Source organism: Phaethon aethereus (assembly GCF_964289735.1).
Source record: "Phaethon aethereus genome assembly, chromosome: 1".
NCBI lineage: Eukaryota > Metazoa > Chordata > Aves > Phaethontiformes > Phaethontidae > Phaethon > Phaethon aethereus.
Genome location: NC_138575.1, coordinates 31,206,091 through 31,225,889, shown reverse-complemented (window position 1 = coordinate 31,225,889; position 19,799 = coordinate 31,206,091). Strand labels below are relative to the sequence as shown.

The following is a 19,799-nucleotide window of genomic DNA, read 5'->3' as shown; positions in this document are numbered from 1 at the left end:
TGTGAGGTGATGGCTTTCACTGGCAACATGGTGATAAAAGAACAATTGTCTTGCCCATAAGAAGATTCTACACTGAAGTAATGATCCCAAATTAATTAGCTCCCTCCAAAATCATTGTTTTTTACAGTGAACACAGCATTCTCAAAACAGTGTCCTAAGGCTACAAAGTCTCTTAACCTTCATGCTCTGGGCATAACCATCAGTTACAGCTGCTACCTTGTAAGTATCTGAAAATTTATTTCCAACCCTATCAGGTTCTCTTCAGAAAACAAAAATACTTTTGTCTTTTATAATTATTTTTTAATATTTTCAATTTCATTATACCTAGCGTCAATATGATTTTATCATGCCATTTAATATAATGTAGATTCAACTAAATAGGCATAATTTTTGGAGACTTTTGTTCCAGTTATAAAGTCTGAGACCACTCAGATTTGGCTAATTAGTCAAAATAAGCAGAGTAAATAAATAAGGGTGCAAGCTTACCTGATTGCTAGCTTGAGTGACAAAATTTGAGTATGAACCTTTTGAATACTTCCCTTCTTGCTTAAGCATTTTAAGCAGTCCTTTCTAGTCACCTTCCTTCTATGTTCCCACATTTACTTTGACTTATAATAGTATATTAAAAAAATCACAATCTATTATAGAAAGCTGTAGTAATATAGTTGACAGGCTAGATTTAGATTAGCTTTAAAAGGGTACTGACTTTAGCTAATTGTTAACTGACTTCTAAATTTGAGCTTTTAATTCAAATGCAGGTAGCTATACAGGCAGCTGGTTTTTAAAATAACAATGAACGTTCAGCTGCATTTGTTGAACTCAACACAAAAAGGTATGTTGTAAGACTTCTGTCAGTGTTAGCCACAGACTAACTTGTGAATCGTGCACGAAAGCAAACTCCACACACATAACGACCTTGATAAAAACCACTTAGGATCCAGTTCTAATGTCACGAGACAAGCCAAGCAGTATATCCAATTCACTCAAGTAGAATCGTGAAGTAATTTTTTTGTGTCTTATTTAAGGAGCACAATTATTAAAATACATGCAGCTCACAATTAAATTGCAATTCATTTAGGTTCTGAAGGACTAAACTTCCAAGATCTGAAATCAATAAAGGTTTGCTTTAATTGGACTGCTTTCTACTAACTCTTTATATGCAAACACATTTTTCTTAAGGAAATCTAGAAGTCTAAATCACTGACATCCTAAAGCAGAAATTTCACTTTCACCATTGCGTTAAATTCAATGTTCATTAGTGCAACAGCAGTAACACTGACACCCTGAAGACATGTTGTCTTTGTGCTCAGTTTAAAGCATCACATCCATCTTGCGGGTTATCATCTAACAATATTCTTCACTGCAAATTGAAATGGTAGCAAGGTACCAAAACGACTTGAGATGAAAGAAATGGTGCAGTCATGACAGCACACAGCCTGATGCTGCCTGATTTTATGCTGCTGCTTTGTGCAGAAAAACAGTGATACATGGGCCTAGAAGATCAGACTAGAGATGAGTTTGGGATTACTTGCACAATTAAGACTATAGCTGATGCAAAAGTATGACAGAATTTTATCCAGTGTGCTGCCGTGATACATCTCACAAAGAATATTTTATGATACATGGAGCTTGGAAAAATGGTAACATACTGGAACAGACTCGACTGCTGTACTCACATTGAGTACTTTATCATACTCGCTCTACAAATAGTTCCAAGAATCTGGCTCTGTGTGTTGCCATAAGACCATACTGCATGATGTTTCTACATAAATGTATGTAATTGCCTTATGCTGTGCTGTGAGTCACTTCCACATTAAGTATTCTTTGAGATGCCTGCAGTGACAATGACATGGCTTTTCTGATGCATAAAAAGAAAATTTTGCAACTTGAAAGCATTTTCAGAGTCTAATTTTTTGATGGTGTGAAAGAATTAGGCTGTCATGGTGTTTTATGAAAACTTAATCTGCAAGCAAGTGGGTATCTCAGAAGAAACCAATAAGCTCAGAGCTTTGCTGCACTAAGTCTAATAGTACAACACTGACTTCAGCTGAGATTTTCTTGTAATGGCCTGATACGCCACGTGTATGTTTGTAATTTCATAATTTAAAGAAAAAAAACCCAAACAGATATATAGACCTGCTGAATCACAGTGATTAAAGGATGGTGTTGTCTTATTACACAGCTTGGTCAGCTCCCTAAAACACTTCATATAACTTTTTGTCCCCTGTGGGATAAAGTAGAACAAACGAAAAAAACAACAACACATTTCTTCCACAACTATTAAATGCTTTTAGAAATGTTTGATCTCAGAGGAAATTCTGGTTTGAAAAGCAACCATTATTCATTAATGAAAACCGTTACAGTGTAAAAATTGGGCAATTAATTAAGTGTATAATGAGATGGTAAATCACACAGCATAACATGTTCTCTGCACAAAATGTTACACTCTCACCTAATATTGGGGTCATATCCCTTGCTATATTAGAACTGATTTGCCCTTCAAAAGCAAACTGGTCACCTTGCTGAAAATAAAGTAAAATAACACTTCATTTTGTTTCAGCAATGCTCATCATAGGCTTTCCTGTAAATGCCTGCGTTGCAACCTCCTAATTTGAATGAGTTGCTATATCATGTCGACCAAACTATCTTTTGTTAATCTTCTAAATCCATCCTCTGTGCTCTACTTCGTGTGACAGAAATGAAGCTCAAATGCTTAGCCCAGAGAACAGCAGAATACCTTTCCATGCTTAGCTCCAGATTGCAACAGAATACAAATGAATAAATTTATATTTGTACAGGTTAGCATCAAAGATTCTGCAGGCATTTTTAGAGCTGTTTCGTCATGTAAAAATGTATGCATTTTAGGAAGTAAAACGTTATTGACACTCTTTCATTTTCAGGAATTCAAACTCAATCAAAGTTTCAGAAAATTGTAAACAAAAGAAACATAATGAAATAGTTACTGACCTGAAACAATCTCAAAAGTAGTTTTATCTTTTGGGTTGGTTGGTGGGGTTTTTTTTGGTGGGTTTGTTGTTGGTTTTTTTTTTTTTTTTTTTTACATTCACAAGTTACAAATAAATTTAATGAAAAAAAATTACTATTTCCACTGAAAATTAATGAATTGCAAGAAAAGTTTTCTTTGTTCTCCTCATTCTCTGTTTTATACATAAAATCTCGACACTGTGAATTACAATATAAAGACAATCTTGTCATGAATCTAGTAGTCCAATCAGTGACAACTGTGAGGTATTTCAGTATAAAACACTTACAGTCACGTCTTGAAACTGGAGGCGCATAGCAGAGCCTGATGGCTGTGGTCGGCTGGTGATTTCTAATATGGTCCTTAACAGAATATCTAGCAGGCTGTTTACAATCACATCAATTTCTTCCAGGACAGATTTTTCCTTGAGTAATAAATAAAACATTGAAGATTTTAAAATAGACGGATGACCTTTGGCATATTTCCTTTGATATGGTTTTAGAACCAAGTTATAGTTTTATTATGAATGTTACATTCAAGAAATAAGGATTATTCTCTAATTAAGATACCGTTTAATTCTATTGATTTTTTGTAACAGTTTTCAAATAATTACATTGGACAGAAATATAGAGGACAGTTATGGGGATGACTTTAGTATATAAGTGTTTATCAAATTAGAATAGCTCTATTTTCAATTAAAGTTTAGAAGAAAGCAGTAAATAATACACAAGAACTTTTTAGGCAAGATTTTTATAGGTAACGCCCATATATTTTCTGGGGAAATTGCCAAGAGAGGCTTAAATTCCAAAAAGTAGAATTCTGTTTTCACACTTTGAAACTATCACCAGAAACAAGCAGATGGTGCTCAACCTTCAAGACCTGCTTCAGCAGTAAGGGCCAGCTACATTGCTTTCCATCAACTGGGTAGCACAAACAAATTAGTCATTTATGTAAGCCTACAACTGCTTGTGCGCAACATCAATACAAAGGAACCAAAGCGTTCGCTGCCTAAAGAGACCATTAATACCTTAATTACATGCATGAAAACACTTGTTGAAGTCAAGTCGTAGTTACTTTTCCTTTTTAATTCAGATGGAAATATGCTTTCCCTGCTTCAACAATGTTTTCTGTCTCCACTGCAGCAGACACCACCATCTTAATCTGAGTGATTTTATCCACAATTTAAGGTGACATTTCTTCGCAGAAAGAAATACTTCATAATCAAATGCACACAACCAAACTAAAACTCAGCTGACAAACAGAATCGTCCAACTTAGCTGACATCAAGGTGTAGGAGTGATTTTTTTTTTTTTGCTTCCCACACACCCAAAGCATATGATTTGTAACAAAACTCAAAATTCCTGTTCAAACTCAGGATGAGTCTAGTGTCACGGTCATGTTCACAACTGTTAACTTTGCTACTTATGAAGGTAGACAGTATACAGTGTATTTAGGAACTGCATCAACACATGAGGAGTCACGTACAAACTGTTAGAATGGCCAACAACCTTAATTTTCAAAGCTGCCTGACTGCAAATTCACTTATTCCATCAACCTCTGAATTATCTTGGTCATCATGGAATGAATGAAGTCCTGAACTGATCCACAAAAATCATACTGAGTCACCAAGTTGTTAATACTCTCAGTGACTCAAAGACTACTAAATATAGTATCTGCACATCCTGAACACTGGAGAGAGTTTTATGTAGACATCCACTTGTTATTGTGTACATCTCTGCTTGTTCATGATCAGAAGAACTTTGGGACACCAAATGAAAGATCACCTGAAGTTAAGACCAGACATGTAAGCCTTTCTCCTAATCCAAAACCACAGCTATGCTTTATAATCTACCACTTTATCTTGTGATGAGGTATTATACTAATCCAGGAGCAGCTGCAATGAAAATGTTGTTACAGTGCCAAAGTTGCAAGTTGCATCCATATCAAATCACCGATGCAGCAACTTTAATTGATGACAGTGAAATGAAGAAAACCTAAAACTGTTCTCACTAATGCATTGCTATGTAATGTATGTAGTGCACTAACTTCAGGCAATGTTTGCCTTTAATTGTCTTGTATCCCTTTGCCTGTCAGAACTTATCATCATCTTCATATTTGCAATACACCTATTTAAGCTAGCTCTCATACACAGCTTTCACAGATGAGTTTGCAAACAAATCCATCAGAAATTGGCCACAAAGTTTATCAACAAACAACCAAGTGCAACCTCCCTTGCAATCCTCATATCAATCTATTTACCTACATCATCTCTGCATCCTCTATGACTAAACAGCCCACCATAGAAAATGGCTCTAAAAGAAAGTGGACATTTCTTTCTGTCCAACACCACACTCAAAAAGAGCCAGACCTTGGCAGAACACCATGCACTACAGTTAAAATATTCTTGCAGGGGAAGAAAAGGCTCATGAGAAATCAAAATGACATGTTTATGCAGGATCATTACACAGAGAACTCTTTAAAACAGACTTGGTCAAGGTCCAGTTTGTGTCATTACCTGTCACTGAGCCATATAAAGAAGTTCAACACCTTGTGGATGTGACATGGTGTTTACTTACTGAGCTGTTCTTCTTGATGAGGCAAAATATGTTGCTAAGGATACGTGCACACATTATAAGGTCCTTCTGCTCTTGTAAATGCATGTGAAGATGATGTAAAACTACCGGAAGAAGAATATATCGAGACTCTGGAAAAAACGAAAAATTTTATGAGTAGGAGATTCTTATGGAATCATTTAATTTTAATATAGACATAAAATGTTCCTTCAGTCCAAAACAGTATTTCTAATAAGCAGAAGCTTTTACTTGCTTTAACCAATATTTTTGATAAGTAGAAGCTTTTACTTCATGATCACAATATCCTAAAGCAAATATTTGAAGAATAAACAATATGCTGAAAGTCAGTATTTAGAAAGTATTTATTGAACTGTCATGCAAAAAAAATTTAGCACAGTAACACTTGTATTCATAATAATGTGAAATTATGCTCTAGTGTTCCCTGCCATGTGACAGGATCCCTTTGCAAGCCAATGTCACAACAGACTTGATCTTGAACTTACGTTATTCTACAAATGAGTTCCACTTGATAGACAAGCAGTACTTTCAGATTTCTTTCAGTATTTTCACTTTTCCGGATTCCTCACTCCTACTGAGTACGAAGAATTTAGACTATTGGTGTCTACATAAAATGATTTGCCTTTCTTCTATTTCATTTTCTAAACAGAGCTCTTTGGTGCTATTTTCAGTCCTGAATTCTCTCAGAATTATGCAAAAGCTTCATTAACATTTCTTTTTCTTCCTTCTTTTTCTTATAATTAAAGACAATGTTAAATGGGAACAGCCCTAATACTTACGCTTGTGATAACAAGTAAAACACTTATTTACAATATGGTAAATGGAATGGGTGTTACCTGTTTTCATTTTGTTGTTGCTTTTCGATCTTTTCCATAATTGAGAAATGATGTTCTCATAGAAATGTACTTGAATCATTTCCTCTGTTAAAATTTTAATGATGATTATATGCTACGTTATCTAAATATATTTATCTATTGAGTTGCTTTGTTCATTAATGTAATTATTTCCTAAAAATAGAGTTTACCTAGCTGGAAATTTACTCCTTTAAAGTAATTTTTCCAACCAGGTACTGGTTGTGGATTAGTCTTTCTATAAACACTTTTTTCCTCTCCAATATTTGCTCTATTATTTGCAGGAGGGAGAAAAAGGTAGATTTATTCTGAGATTTCATTTGTTGAATGCTTCTTTGACCCACTGAAATACAGCACTAATCTTGTTTTTCTCTGTTATTCCCTTGTTTTCATTGTCTAGTTATCTATATAACACAAATCATATGGACAAGTTGATTTGTACACACTATTTAAGTATATTCTTGTTTTTGAAAAACAGCTTGCCTGCTCTTTTTAAATGGTGTTTCATGCTTATTACTTATTCGGGTGCTCTGCTATATCTTCCTACTGAAGAAAAATATAAACAAAGACTGTATGGCGATAGGCAAAAGGCCATCAATGAATCTAAAAACAGAGGTACTGAAACCCAAAAATGGGAAACCAAGGGCCTCTATCCAGTGACTGCTTACTGCAGGTGCCTCGGTTAGGTTTTCATCAGGACTGGCTGCAGACCTCCTATCCGCCTGTAGCACTGCAGCTAGGCAGAAGCATCTCCACCAAACTAACACCACATTTTCTTTTTGTCTACCTAAAAAACAGAAGCTCAGCAAACTGTTGCCCCAGGCAGTCTGAGATGTCAAGCGTGCACAGCTGCCACTGATCCAGCCACTGCAAGATCTACAGGGTCACAAGGAAAGCTGGCAGGAAGATGGGTAATGTGCAGACCTGTGGTTAGGAAAGCGCCAGCTTCTGATCCCCACCACTAAATCCTCTGACTGATTACTGATGGATGAAAAAAACAGAACTAATGCCTTCAGCTGAAGCAAAAAAGCAGGACTCTCCATTCCGCTAAAAATGACCTAACCTCTAGGTTACAGGGGATGGCTCCTTTTCCCTGCTTTCCATTGGGCCTTATGCATACTGAATTCTTTACTATCCAGTAACCCATCTTCAAGAGGAGAGATGAAGGGTTCATTGTGTAAAACCAGCCTGCAGCGCTCTGGTTGGGGCACTCTCCTGGCAGGCCAGTGATAGGAAGCTGAATCCAGGCTGATAGAGCACTCAACCTGGTCTTCTGTTCCCAGGCAAATGCTGAAATCATCACTCAATTCCACAGCTGTCACAGAGCAGTTATGGTAGCTCTTTCACACGTTAGTGGTGTGAGCCTTATTCTTTGGGCCATGGGTCCTCTGAGGACAGCAGGTCTTCTCTTGCAGCTACAACTCAAATCCCTCAGTCCAGGTGAGGAGAAAACAGGAGCAGCCCTGTGCCAAGGTGCTTCTTCTTGGTTAACTCTAGGCATCTTCCTGATGAGCATGCCCAAGATTTCAGATCTTTTCTGAGGTGCCCGCTACTCTGTGTGCTGCTTACATGTAAGCGCAGCATTATGAACTCCATTTTGAAGACCAGAGAATCTATGTGTAGCAACATCTGACTTGTAAATAGCCAACTCTTACATACAACATGGCCTGAAGCACTCAGGCAGAACTGAGCATCCTCATTCAGCTGTTTGAAGTATCCCATTTTTGCAAAGGCTCCATAAAATGATCAGGAACTTTGTTTTACCAAAAACAAATGGATTAGCAAAAAGCATGTTACAATGAGTTGCAACTATATGTGGGAAGGAACAGAACCACTTACTGAATTAACCACCACACTTAACAGCTTTAGACACATTCCTCCTAAACCCATAATCTAAATACCTCTCTGTCTTGACCTGTTTAGGTGGAGAGATCTAGTGGTATTACAGAAGAGGAGAGCTGACATATTCACCTCTGGGCCAAACCAAGGAATGCGTGAGAAAGTTTAGAGAACGTAGCGTACAACATTTGTCTCAGGTTAGTCTTTTTTCTTAAAAGTTGTCAACTGCAATGTCAGCCACTGTATATAGTAAAATTAATGAGTGCAAGGAACGGTGCAATAATCAGAACTCCTAGCCATCAGTCACTGTCCTAATTTTTCTTCTGTGCAGGAAGCCAAATTAGCAGACTGTTTCAAATGCTAATACTTGCCCTTTACAAATATTGTACAGAACGAGGGGTAAAAAAATCATTACACAGCTTTTCAAGTATGCTTGGCATAATTAAGAAGAGAGACTACTCTGGGCAATCCTTGTCATTCTCTCATGCAAGCTAAATTAGCATTTGACAGTTAACTCACAGCACAACTTTCCCCCTTGTTTTTCAAGTAGTGGTAAAACACTTGCACAGACATACAAAATTTTCTTTATTCTAGTGTATTTTGAAGATTAATTTCAGAAAGATGATATTCGTTTCCATGACTACATCAGAACATATGGTCAAAACTTCAGTTTGCTTGCAAAAAGCTCCACTGTATTTGAACATTTTAAACAAATAAACAGCATTCTCCTTGAACAGTGAGAAGCAAGGAAGTTGCTCTTATTTTTGATAGTTTTACTTGCACTTACTCAATTTATGCCTCCTTATTTGGAAGGACCACTGGACTTGAGGGTGGTAGGAAAAGAAAGTGCTTAAACCAAACAAGCAGTTATCACTGCAATTCCAAAACCAAACATATGTGCCCGCTCTGTGACTGTATAAGCATGTCACTGTTCTCAGAACAGTGAGTTTTAGAACTTTTATGAAGAACTGTTTTCAGTTGAAAGAAAAAAAATGCCTGTAGTGCAGAAGAAAAACACACGTATGATTGAGAAAGTCCTTCCTTGCCCTAAAAAAAAGCCACAGATGCGAAGCATCATTTGCAAAGCTTTTTCAGAATATTTTCTGCTCTCCACTATAGAGGTACTAATAAAGGTTGAATCTTTGTATGCAATATACATACATACATATATACATACATCCCCCAACAGGTCTGTATAGAAGCACACACAGAAACAACACCAAAGAATAGCATATTGCTGTGGAAGACAAATTAAGAAATACTAATTAATCTGAAAAAGATCCTGGGATACTTGAAAGCAGTATTATGGGTCAATGTATAAAACCTTTATGTTTTTAAAAAACTGACTCATTATTTTTCAAATCTGTGTTAATATGTAAAGTTTTTAATTTTTATTTTCTTTTTTTTTTAGTTATTTATTTTAACTAAATGTAATTCAGGATTTGCATCAACCTATTTCAATAATTATAGGTTTTTTGCATTTTTATAGCAATCAAGCTTGCAGTGATTACTGGGATGTCTTGCCAGTCTCATTAAAGAGAAGTTTTGAGTCTTTTGAAAAATTGACGGAATAAGAGGGGAAACATAATAGCTAGCTTCTAGAACTAAATCTTCTTATCAGTTAATGGTATCTTTTCCTGAACTTGCTAACAAGTTTTTTTTTTTCATTCCCATAGGAAGTCTAACATGTAACAATGTCCCTTCTGCGAGGCAATTCAAAGAGATTAAATTATTCTCAGTAATTGCGTCAGATATTTCTCTCTGAATTGCTATTGAAACATAGCTTCCTACATGTACATGCTCCTGTGATATGCAGGATGCAATTTTTAGATGAACTCATTCACAAAGACAGACTGAGAGAAGCAGTCAATCTCAGAAAGAAAACAAATAGATAATTATCACTTTTCTAATCTATTAATAGTGTTTCAGTGAAAAATAAGGAAAACAATAAACAGATAAGAAATAAGTTATATATATAAAATAAATACATAAACTTTTGTCCTGGTTTCAGCCAGGATAGAGTTAATTTCCTTCATAGAAGCTAATGTGAGGCTATGTTTTGGATTTGGGATGAGAAACTCTTGATACACATGCTGATGTTTTGGGTTGTTGCTAAGCAGTGAAGGACAACCCAGCTTCTCGTGCTGGTCTGCCAGCAAGAAGGCTGGGGGTACACGGGGAGCTGGGAGGGTACACAGGCAGGACAGCTGGCCAAAGGGATATTCCACACCATATGGCATCATGCTCAGTCTATAAAGATGGGACAACGAAGAAGGAAGGGGTGGAGGGACATTCGGAGTGATGGGCGTCTGTCTTCCCAAGAAACCATCACGTGTGATGCAGCCCTGATTTCCTGGAGATGGCTGAACTCCTGCCTGCCCATGGGGAGCAGTGAATGAATTCCTTGCTTTGCTTTGCTTGCGTGCGTGGCTTTTGCTTTAACTATTAAACTGTCTTTATCTCAAACCATGAATTTCCTCACTTTTACTCTTCTGATTCTCTCCCCTTTCCCACCATGGGGGAGTGAGCGAGCAGCTGTGTGGGGCTTAGTTGCCAGGTGGGTCTAAACCACAATATGAAATAAATTAAATAAAATGAACACATGATGACGTCTTTAAAACATCAACTCAGGATTTTTCCTAGCTTCATAATATATACAGATATCATATACCGTACGATCATATGTACCATATGGTCAGAGAATTAAACCCCTCCTCTACCTGTTTTGAACAGTTTTCTTTACTAAAAGGAAAAGTCCTACCCAGCTACTCCTGTGTAGAGGTCCAGATCCTCATGTTTTGGGAAGACACAAAGTTTCTTGCCTTGTAAGAACATTCTCTATGTGGTAAAGAGCTGCATCACAGATTATAACTGGGCTAAGACACAGGCTTTATCAATATGGGGTTTTCTTTTTTTAGTGCTTTACCTACTAATGTAATCTCTCTTCTGATAATTGACGTGTTTAATCGGTGGTGATTCCAAGAAAGCTCATCCTCTTTGGAGGAAGAAACCTAGATGTTCCAGTTACACACCTCACGTTTTCATAGCTATTGAATTCGTAAGGTCAAAATAATGCCCTTAGAGGAAAAAAAATTATTGGTGTTCTGCTAATTGCTGTTTAACCATGTCAAGAAGAACATGGTTCAAGATGTGTTTCTCTTCTATCGGCCTTAACTCTTCCCAGCAAGCTATAATAAAGTTTAATGCACAAAAGACAAGAGTGACAGACTATTGACGTATTGGAAATGATAAAGGTAGAAAATCTTCTGGGTACAGGCATACACAGGTCATCAATTTGGCCATACTACAAGTATCAACAGGGATGCATCCAAAAAGTTACATCCAAAATACCAGGAGACTAGAAGAAAGGCCAAGAGGAAAAAAAGTACTGCTAGTCTTTATCAGCAGGAAACTGTCATCTGTTTCTTTTTAGGCACGCAGTGTAGTACACTACAAAGATGCAGAAGTGAATATGTAAAAAGAGAAGTAAAGTAAAGCCTTAACACCCACTAACTTTTCACAGGATCTGGAGAGATAGCTGCTGTTGACATTTCTTAACATCTCTGTAGCTGTTACCTATAGGAAGAGCTGCAGTTTAAAATCACTGAAATAGAAAAAGGTTCTAAGCAAGCTATACCAGAGCCTCAATAAAGAGCCATTTCAGACATCTTATCCACATGTGATCGGCAAATACAATATAAAACTTTTGGGACAGCTGCGTTCCCTAGAGAGGCGTGTAGAGACCACGTGCATGGAATACATCTGAAATTGTACTAAATATCTGTGCTTGGGTACCTTAAATCAACACCTGCATGTCTGATGTTTTTGTTTTCAACAATATACCAAATATATCTCCTGATTTTAGTGAAAGCATAGCTTTACATGTGTCAGTTCATTTCTGCAGTAGCGGGAGCTAATGTGTCAGTTGTTCAGGCCCCTGCAGCACAAAATGCTTAAAACTCCAGTGCTAAACTACTCTCACTTGTTTCCAGGCAAGCTCCATAGAACAGAAAATGTTATATACTAAGAAGTGCCCTCCTCATTTTTAGACGTTTAAATAAACATTTATTTCCTGCATTCCATATAGTTCCAATGTTTTAGCTAGCACCGCAGCTTGCAGCGTTCATCATCTTAGTCTGGGAGAAAGAAATCGATTATTTTCACAGCAGTAAGACTCAACTTCACATTAGATGTACAGTTTTACTCTGCACATAAACATAGTCCAGTGCAATATTTATTTTCTCAAGAGGATTTTAAAAGGACTTTGTTCTAGGGATTGACTGAGAGAAAGTCTACCTATTTTTTTGTATTTTAAATAGATAAAACATTAAGGGCAAAGACAAAAGATGCTGATCTCCACAAGACCCTTCGACCGAAGTTGTACTGTACAAGCATTTGCCTGAGCTTCCTGTCATGGACATTAGAAGCTTATATTGCTGCCTGATGTCTTTCATATCAGCTTCCCTGTGGTCTAAGAAATGTATATTCTATTTGTGTATAATCTGGACTCCATGTAAAATTTAACATGTAATTTTCATTGCTTTTATAGCCAAAAGGAACTCAGATTATTTCTCAATAATGAAACTGGATTTGAATAAAAAAGTAACACGTTTACAAGAGGAAGTGAACAAAACAATAAGTCATACCACTAAAAGTAGATTCAGAGTTCCAAGAAAGTCCCTGAGAGTCCCTTACATGGCATCAAATAACTCTCTTTAATTACATTCATGCATTTGGATCTTCTGGTTAGGCTGACCTAACCGAGATAATAGGAGGAAAATGGAAATGATTGGTCCCTAAGTAGTTTGGAAAATGAAAAACTTAAGTTAGAGCATCCTTAAGATTGCTCCACGAATATATCTATCATCTATCTATCATCTACCCCGAATATCAAAGGTCTGCTCAGTCAGCTGTAGGGAGAGCTAACTGTTTCAGAAGGGACTGCCGTGGAGGCTCACAAGGGAAAGGGTAAGCTGGTTTTGCAACCAGAATGAAGGAAAGTAGCCAGGATCCAATACTTCTTACCCACTTCTTTCAGCTCATACTTTTAAAGTACAATCACTGAAAGCATTTTAAAAAAAAAAAGTTCTAAGATCTCTTCCTTTATTTTACAGCATGTCAAAATATTTTTGCATATCCTGGTGGTTTTCAGAGAGTCTTCATCATTGTAATGTGTTTATCTTGAATGCTTTGGATGATAAAAGTTATTGCTTCCACTGAACTCCCATCAACCAATGCCCAAACAGCTCTCAAGAGGGCTTTTGGTGAGTAAATTAACACTCATTAGAATTCTTTAAATCTCTTCTATTTGAATTCTTTTATTTCAGAATTAGTTCGTCTTAAATTTAATATTGGTCACTTTTATGGGTTTCACTTAAAATAGAAAAAAAAAAGGATGTCAGGGTCACCACCACAGAGCGTTTTTTTCTTCCGAATAGCAAAAAACTATGCTCTTATATGCTTTATGCACCACGTACCACTCGCATTTGTGTAGCCTTTTTATGCTACATTAGGAAATGTAGGATCAAAAGTGCTGAACTAGCAAGTGTTACACAAGTAAGACTTAATGGATAAGTGACAATCTGTTTCCTGAACTGCCCCCAAAGGAGAAAAAAGGAAAAAACCCCTTCAAATTAGTAAAGCTTTTTTTTAATTACAATCACTTAAAAATATAAGGCAAACACCCTTCACAGACATATTGCCAGCAGTAGGTCAAAACAAAACTACATTTTAAGAGTTTGCGTCTCTAAAACCTAAACCACTAAATTTAACCATCTGTATTCTTGTAAATGAGCAGCTTGTACAGAGCAGTGCTTCGAGAATTGTTTCTTAGGAAGCACTACTCTGAGCAACACTATTCCCTTCAGCACCTGCTGGCCCATGTACCAAGCACACAATTTGAGTTCCTTAACTGCAGGCAGGTCGGGGTAACCTTACCTGGGTTAGTGTACAGGTGACTCTCTACGGTTTTCCCAATACTCTGCAGTTTAACAGCTTGAAGGGACTCATCCCCGTGCATGACTGTTGGCAAGCTGCCCAGAGCATCATGAACCAAATTTGCCACTTCTCTTACATCAAAGAGCTTCAAAAGTTCAGAGTAGACCGATGGGAATGAGCTGAGAAACACAGCCTAGAGGAAAAGGGCAAAAATGGACAGTCAGATATTGCAGTATAGTTTTGACATTTATAGAATTTAAATAACGATAGAAATGTAACTGCAGAAAAATGCTTGGTTTTACATTTCAAGGTTGGTTAGTAGCTTTAAAAATGGTCGTAATTTCAGAAGAAATATCCTCACATGCATTAACAGGCTCACACTTGTGACTATTTTCCTTTAAGCATTATCTAATGGCTCTTCATTTCTCCCAGGACAAAGTGAAAATCAAAAGTTCAAATATTTATATTTGAACAAAATATATTTATACTTTATATAGAACAAAATATTTATACTTTACAGATTCTTCACGATCTATGTGTGAGAGGAAATTTTTAAAAGGATAACAGAAGCCAGCTGATATCAGAACAAAAAGATTTGAGTGGAGTTGTTTTGGTTTGCTTTGTTTTAAGGTAAATAATATGATGGCCTCCGTATCTTCCATTTTTCAAATAATGAACATATTTATTTCAAAGTGAGACAGCACTGGCAGTCTTGGTTCACTTCAGCAATCCTAAAATAAGGTTAGAAATCCATTGGTGAGTATAATGAATATGGAAACAAAACACTGGAAAAGAAAGGAGGGCAATGCCAGAGAAAGGAAGCTAGAACTGACATTCCCTTCTTCCTCTCCAAATCCTGCTGATTGAGAAAACCTCCTCATACCTCAGACTTTCTTCACACTGGTGTTAAAACGGATGACATACAAGGTTAAAGATACTGAAGAAGAATTCCAAATGTGGTTATTTACATCATTTTGCTATTATCTTTTCACTTCACCTGCTTACATGATGTGAGATGGAAGAACCACCTCTCTACTCTGTTCTCTCCGATTTGCCATTTTCTTGGCAGAACAATTTTCTACAGAGCTTAAGAAATTAATAATTCTTAACAGGTCTTAAACACCTTTGCTTACAGAAACAGGGGAAGAGGACAGCATATCTATGAGCTGTAGAAGTTGGTAAATCTATGGCACTTAATGTAGAGAGCTGTCTTCTGTGTGTTTTGCCTCCGCGCTTCAGTGCTAGTCTCAATTGAAATAAAGGTACCAGCTGAGTATTAAAACATACAGTTCAGCAAGACTTGAAAGGTTTCTGTAAAGCATGAAAACTTCGACAGTCCTTTGTACGGCTCAAATTTTTCAGTTCCAATGTTGTTGAACTAAGCTGTAAGATGCCCAAAACAGAGAAATTAATTTATTTGTATCCAGCAGTATAATTATTGGAAGATAATTATAATTCAAAATTAAATATTAGATTTAGGATTATCTTTGTCGAGCATATTTAGATGCTGCTCGTATGAAAATTTCACACTACAGGTATGAGGTATGAGGATGATCTGAAAATGCCATTTTGCTGTAGGAAAAACACATTTTCTTTCCTGGGAATACAGGTAAGGATATGCATACATTTTCTATATTGGACATGGAAAGTGGCAATAAGCAAGGCACACTTGAAAACTTACTTGTAGTTGGGATAAAGCACTAGCTCCTTTGCTCTCTTGAGAAAGGAAGAAGCGTACTGACATAAGAAGCTCTTGAATACAGCAGCGAAATTCGTCCTCATTTTGTCCACCAGTGGCAATAGAGAATAACCTTCGAGACTGAACTATATATTTAAAGATATATTCCTGTGCCTACAAATGTCAAAATCAGAGATAACTCATGAAAATGAACCAGCTCATCTTTAAACAGAACACACGGAATGATTATATCATTCAAATAATGACAAGGGGCTGAAACGGGACACCATGTTATTTAATTTTGACAAATCTTTCTATTGAAACACTAACAACATTTCAAAAGCACATAGTCAGAAATGCTCTTCCCTTGCCTTTCATAATCTCTGCAAACCAGGGAACACTTTTTTTTTTTAACAATTTCAAAACTGCAATATCTCAACACTGCCCCTGCCCCTGCCCCATCCCTTGCATGTCTTTGGCTACAGAAACACATGTTGCATAAACATACAACACCATTACAAGAAACAGGCTCAAACTTTTGAGCTGTTCTTAGAATTTCTCTGCCTGTTGAAAGTTGTTTTCCTGTCAACAGTTGTTAACCGGATAATACAAAAAAATAAGCTTAAATTAAGTTGTAAAACTGTTGGAACGTAAATTAAAAATACAGCCCTTCCTTATTAGCAAGACTAAACAGCAGCACAGAAAAGCACAGAAGGGCACCATGTTGATATTTTATTTCCAAACTGCAGCACCTGTCCCAAATGGGATTCCTGTGTCGTACAACTCAGCCTGACTCCATGCTGTACTCCACCCAAGGTACAAAACGGGGCAACGAGCAACCAAACCCACCACTTTCAGTAGAATTCCCCAGTGTCAGGACTGAACCGTTAAGTCAGTATGTACGTCTGCCATTTAGATTCAGTTATGTGACAGATGTTAATACCACCAATGCAAACTGTATTTGATTTCTTAGATCTAACTCCTACTCATGTATATCCTCATTCAGTAAGGACCACAGAGCTCCAGAGTCTAGTGGCAGTAAGCTCCATTGATCAACTTATTGACAAAAGACAACGATGAATAAACTGACTGCACTGAAAAAGTCTGCAGCACCATAGAATTAGTACTACCATTCCATCATTTACACATACTCTGCTTCATTGCCCAAGTTAAACCTGGTGGTACTGTATGAATACATCACACAAATATATAATTGCCTTCGATGATTTTGATTACCTTTAGTACTTCCTGTATGTGCTCGTGCAGCTCCACTTCAGTGACTCGATCAATATGCCACTTCAGTACTTTTATAAGATCTCTAGAATAGCACATCAGAAAGTATTATAACACAGAGGTGGGAGAAGGGTTAACTTTGCATGTAAAATGCAAACCAACAGCTGTCGTATAAGAAACACTGACAAAATAAAAAAATACATGACTAGATTTCGCTAATCACTACACACCCAATATTACGCTTAGTTTTCATTCTGCTGAAAGCCACCTAGTAGATCCCTGACAACCAGCGTTACATACGCAGTAGAAGGATTTTGACGGGGATACACAAGTTCAGTTAGGCCAGAAGAGTCCCTGCCAGCATGGACTACCCCTGCTGTTCCATGCATCGCTTTGCAGTCTCATTAAACTGCATTGTTTTAGTGGAAGTTTAGCTAGCTAATAAATACAAAGTACAGCAGCGTAAGTGATACTTAGCGCGCTGCCCTGCACAGGCAGTGAACACAGTTGCAGCTGGATGATGTTAAGGCTCCTATGCTTTTCGAAGTAATTCAAATAAAGAAATCCACTGAAGAAAATGATATAAAAATGAAGCCAATGTTAGAGCATTAGCAAGTAACCTTTCTGGCAACTTAAAGGTATTTTATTCTTTTTTAATGGCCTAAACCTGGGCATTCATACAAACATTGCATTTTATTTCTAATGATACTGTTTAATTTAACCTAATGATTGATTCTGCTTAGTTTACCAATAACTGTCAGTATTCAAATCAGATAGAAAAAGTACAGACTTCACCTGTATGCCAGTGCTCCTGCAAAATGACTTTCAATGTAAGTGTCCATTACTGGTTTAAAGTGGTGAAACTTGCTGTCCTGCAGCAAATTTATTATGTGAACCTAAACGTGAGGGAAAAAGAAAAAAATAAGCCTTTTTTTTTTTTTTTCTTAGTTCTTAAATAGTGTTAAGCATCATCACATGATAAAACTTACCAAACAATCAAATACTTTTGATCCATATTTTTGAGAGTTTTCATCTAAAATCCCAAATAAAGTGTCTAGTGTATCTTGAAGAAACTGATTAGAGAGAGTAAGAGACAGTTTGTTATTAAATAGGTATTTCTGTGACATGAAAATACATTATTTTCCTCATATTACCTAAAGGGATGGAAAGGTATATACCTTCACTATTTCTGAACCATCAATTTCTTTTAATTTTGAGAGGCAACCTGCAATTTTGTCTGGGTGGGTTCTCCATTTCAGAAGGTCAAGCATATCTCCTGCAAAAACAAAATGCGAGATGAAAGTTGGAAGCAGAGCAGCACTTCAGATTTTCAATTCTACTATTACAGTCTGCTTGGCAAAACTTGGCATCATTAAAACAAAAGAAAACATCTCAAGATTTGCTATGATATGATCTGTCCAAGAAAAAAATTTCATTCCATCCCATAACTGCTCCACCAATAGAAACATAAGAACATGGTACTGGGTCACTAAAATCAGGTTCCTGTGGCAATTATTTCATGCAATCATGTTCAGATATTTGTCAACTGCTATCTTAAGAACAGTAATTCCTTTGCTGTCTCTCGTCCCATTGAAGGATGCCTTCCAGAGCTGTCATCTGGTGGCTAGAAATAGTCTCCTAATTACAAGTTTGAATACATTTAAAATACTCATCTTCCTATGTCTTTTTTAGGGAACAACACAATGCCTCTAGGATCCTGCTTTATTAATAAGTAACACAATCTCTTCTGGAAAATAAACTCTTCTGAGCTAAAACATACCTGAGTGTCTTCACACCTCCTCCAGTTTTAATTCATTTTCCTTCAGCTTTCTTGACCAAAATGAGATTACATTTGGTCAAGATTACAACACTGTTTTCTGTATCGTTAGCAAGCTCATATGTCTGCTGTAAACACGTGACATATATGTTCTAGAATTTGGGGGCTTTTTTAGATACATGATATTGGTGACACAAATAGGATTAATACTGTTCAGCTCCCTGGCTACAGCAGAATACCCAGGAGATTCCATTAGGGACGATCCTCTCTTTTGCACCACTGGATTTCATCTAATTTCTACTCTTTCTCATTAAGTATTTAAATCAAATATTACTTTGCTTTGCCTGTATCGTATTTGGACTTTGTCCTTCTCAACTGATGAGCCCTTTCAACTACATATTAGCAGCAAACTTCATTAACAGGCTCTCTAGTGTCTCAGGTTTTAGTGAAGTAACTTCCATCCCTACCCCCTTCCACCCCTTTAAAAAAAGAGATGAATCCCAGGCCTAATTCTTCAGACCTACTGGTATTTTTCTTCCACTCAGGAAGGAAATTCCTTCCACTACAGTGCAACCTGCTTATTTCCTTTTAGCCTTTATTTACCAGGTTTAAAATTCTTATTCTAAGTTGTATCTTTTCTAATATCCCAGGTGGTGTGCTACTGCAGTCCAGACGGTTTAGATCTGCTACATTTCCTCTGAAGAATAATAATAAAAAAAGCTTTGAAAAGAAAGATTGAGTGTTTATTCTGGCATGATATGCCTTTGATAAACTCATCTTACACCACACTCCATTTAGCTACATGTCCATTTTTTAATCCATGATTTCTTGTAAATACTTGCATAAAATTCATCAGAGGGTGATGGCCCAGTTCATACATCTGCTCTTCCACCTGTCTCAAATGTAGGTA

At 36.8% G+C, this 19,799-nt stretch overlaps 1 protein-coding gene across 2 annotated transcripts in view; it reads right to left on the bottom strand.

Moving 5' to 3' along the window:
- DOCK4 (dedicator of cytokinesis 4) overlaps positions 1–19,799 on the bottom strand; it is a gene marked incomplete at both ends in the record, with an annotated part of 263,581 nt that overhangs the window by 71,424 nt on the left and 172,358 nt on the right. For both annotated transcript variants that reach the window (XM_082011612.1, XM_082011613.1), the window contains 8 exons: positions 3,273–3,407; positions 5,560–5,687; positions 14,202–14,394; positions 15,883–16,053; positions 17,116–17,197; positions 17,908–18,008; positions 18,102–18,185; positions 18,291–18,388. In XM_082011612.1, the coding sequence (XP_081867738.1) occupies positions 3,273–3,407; positions 5,560–5,687; positions 14,202–14,394; positions 15,883–16,053; positions 17,116–17,197; positions 17,908–18,008; positions 18,102–18,185; positions 18,291–18,388 (992 nt within the window). The remainder of the gene's footprint in view (positions 1–3,272; positions 3,408–5,559; positions 5,688–14,201; positions 14,395–15,882; positions 16,054–17,115; positions 17,198–17,907; positions 18,009–18,101; positions 18,186–18,290; positions 18,389–19,799) is intronic.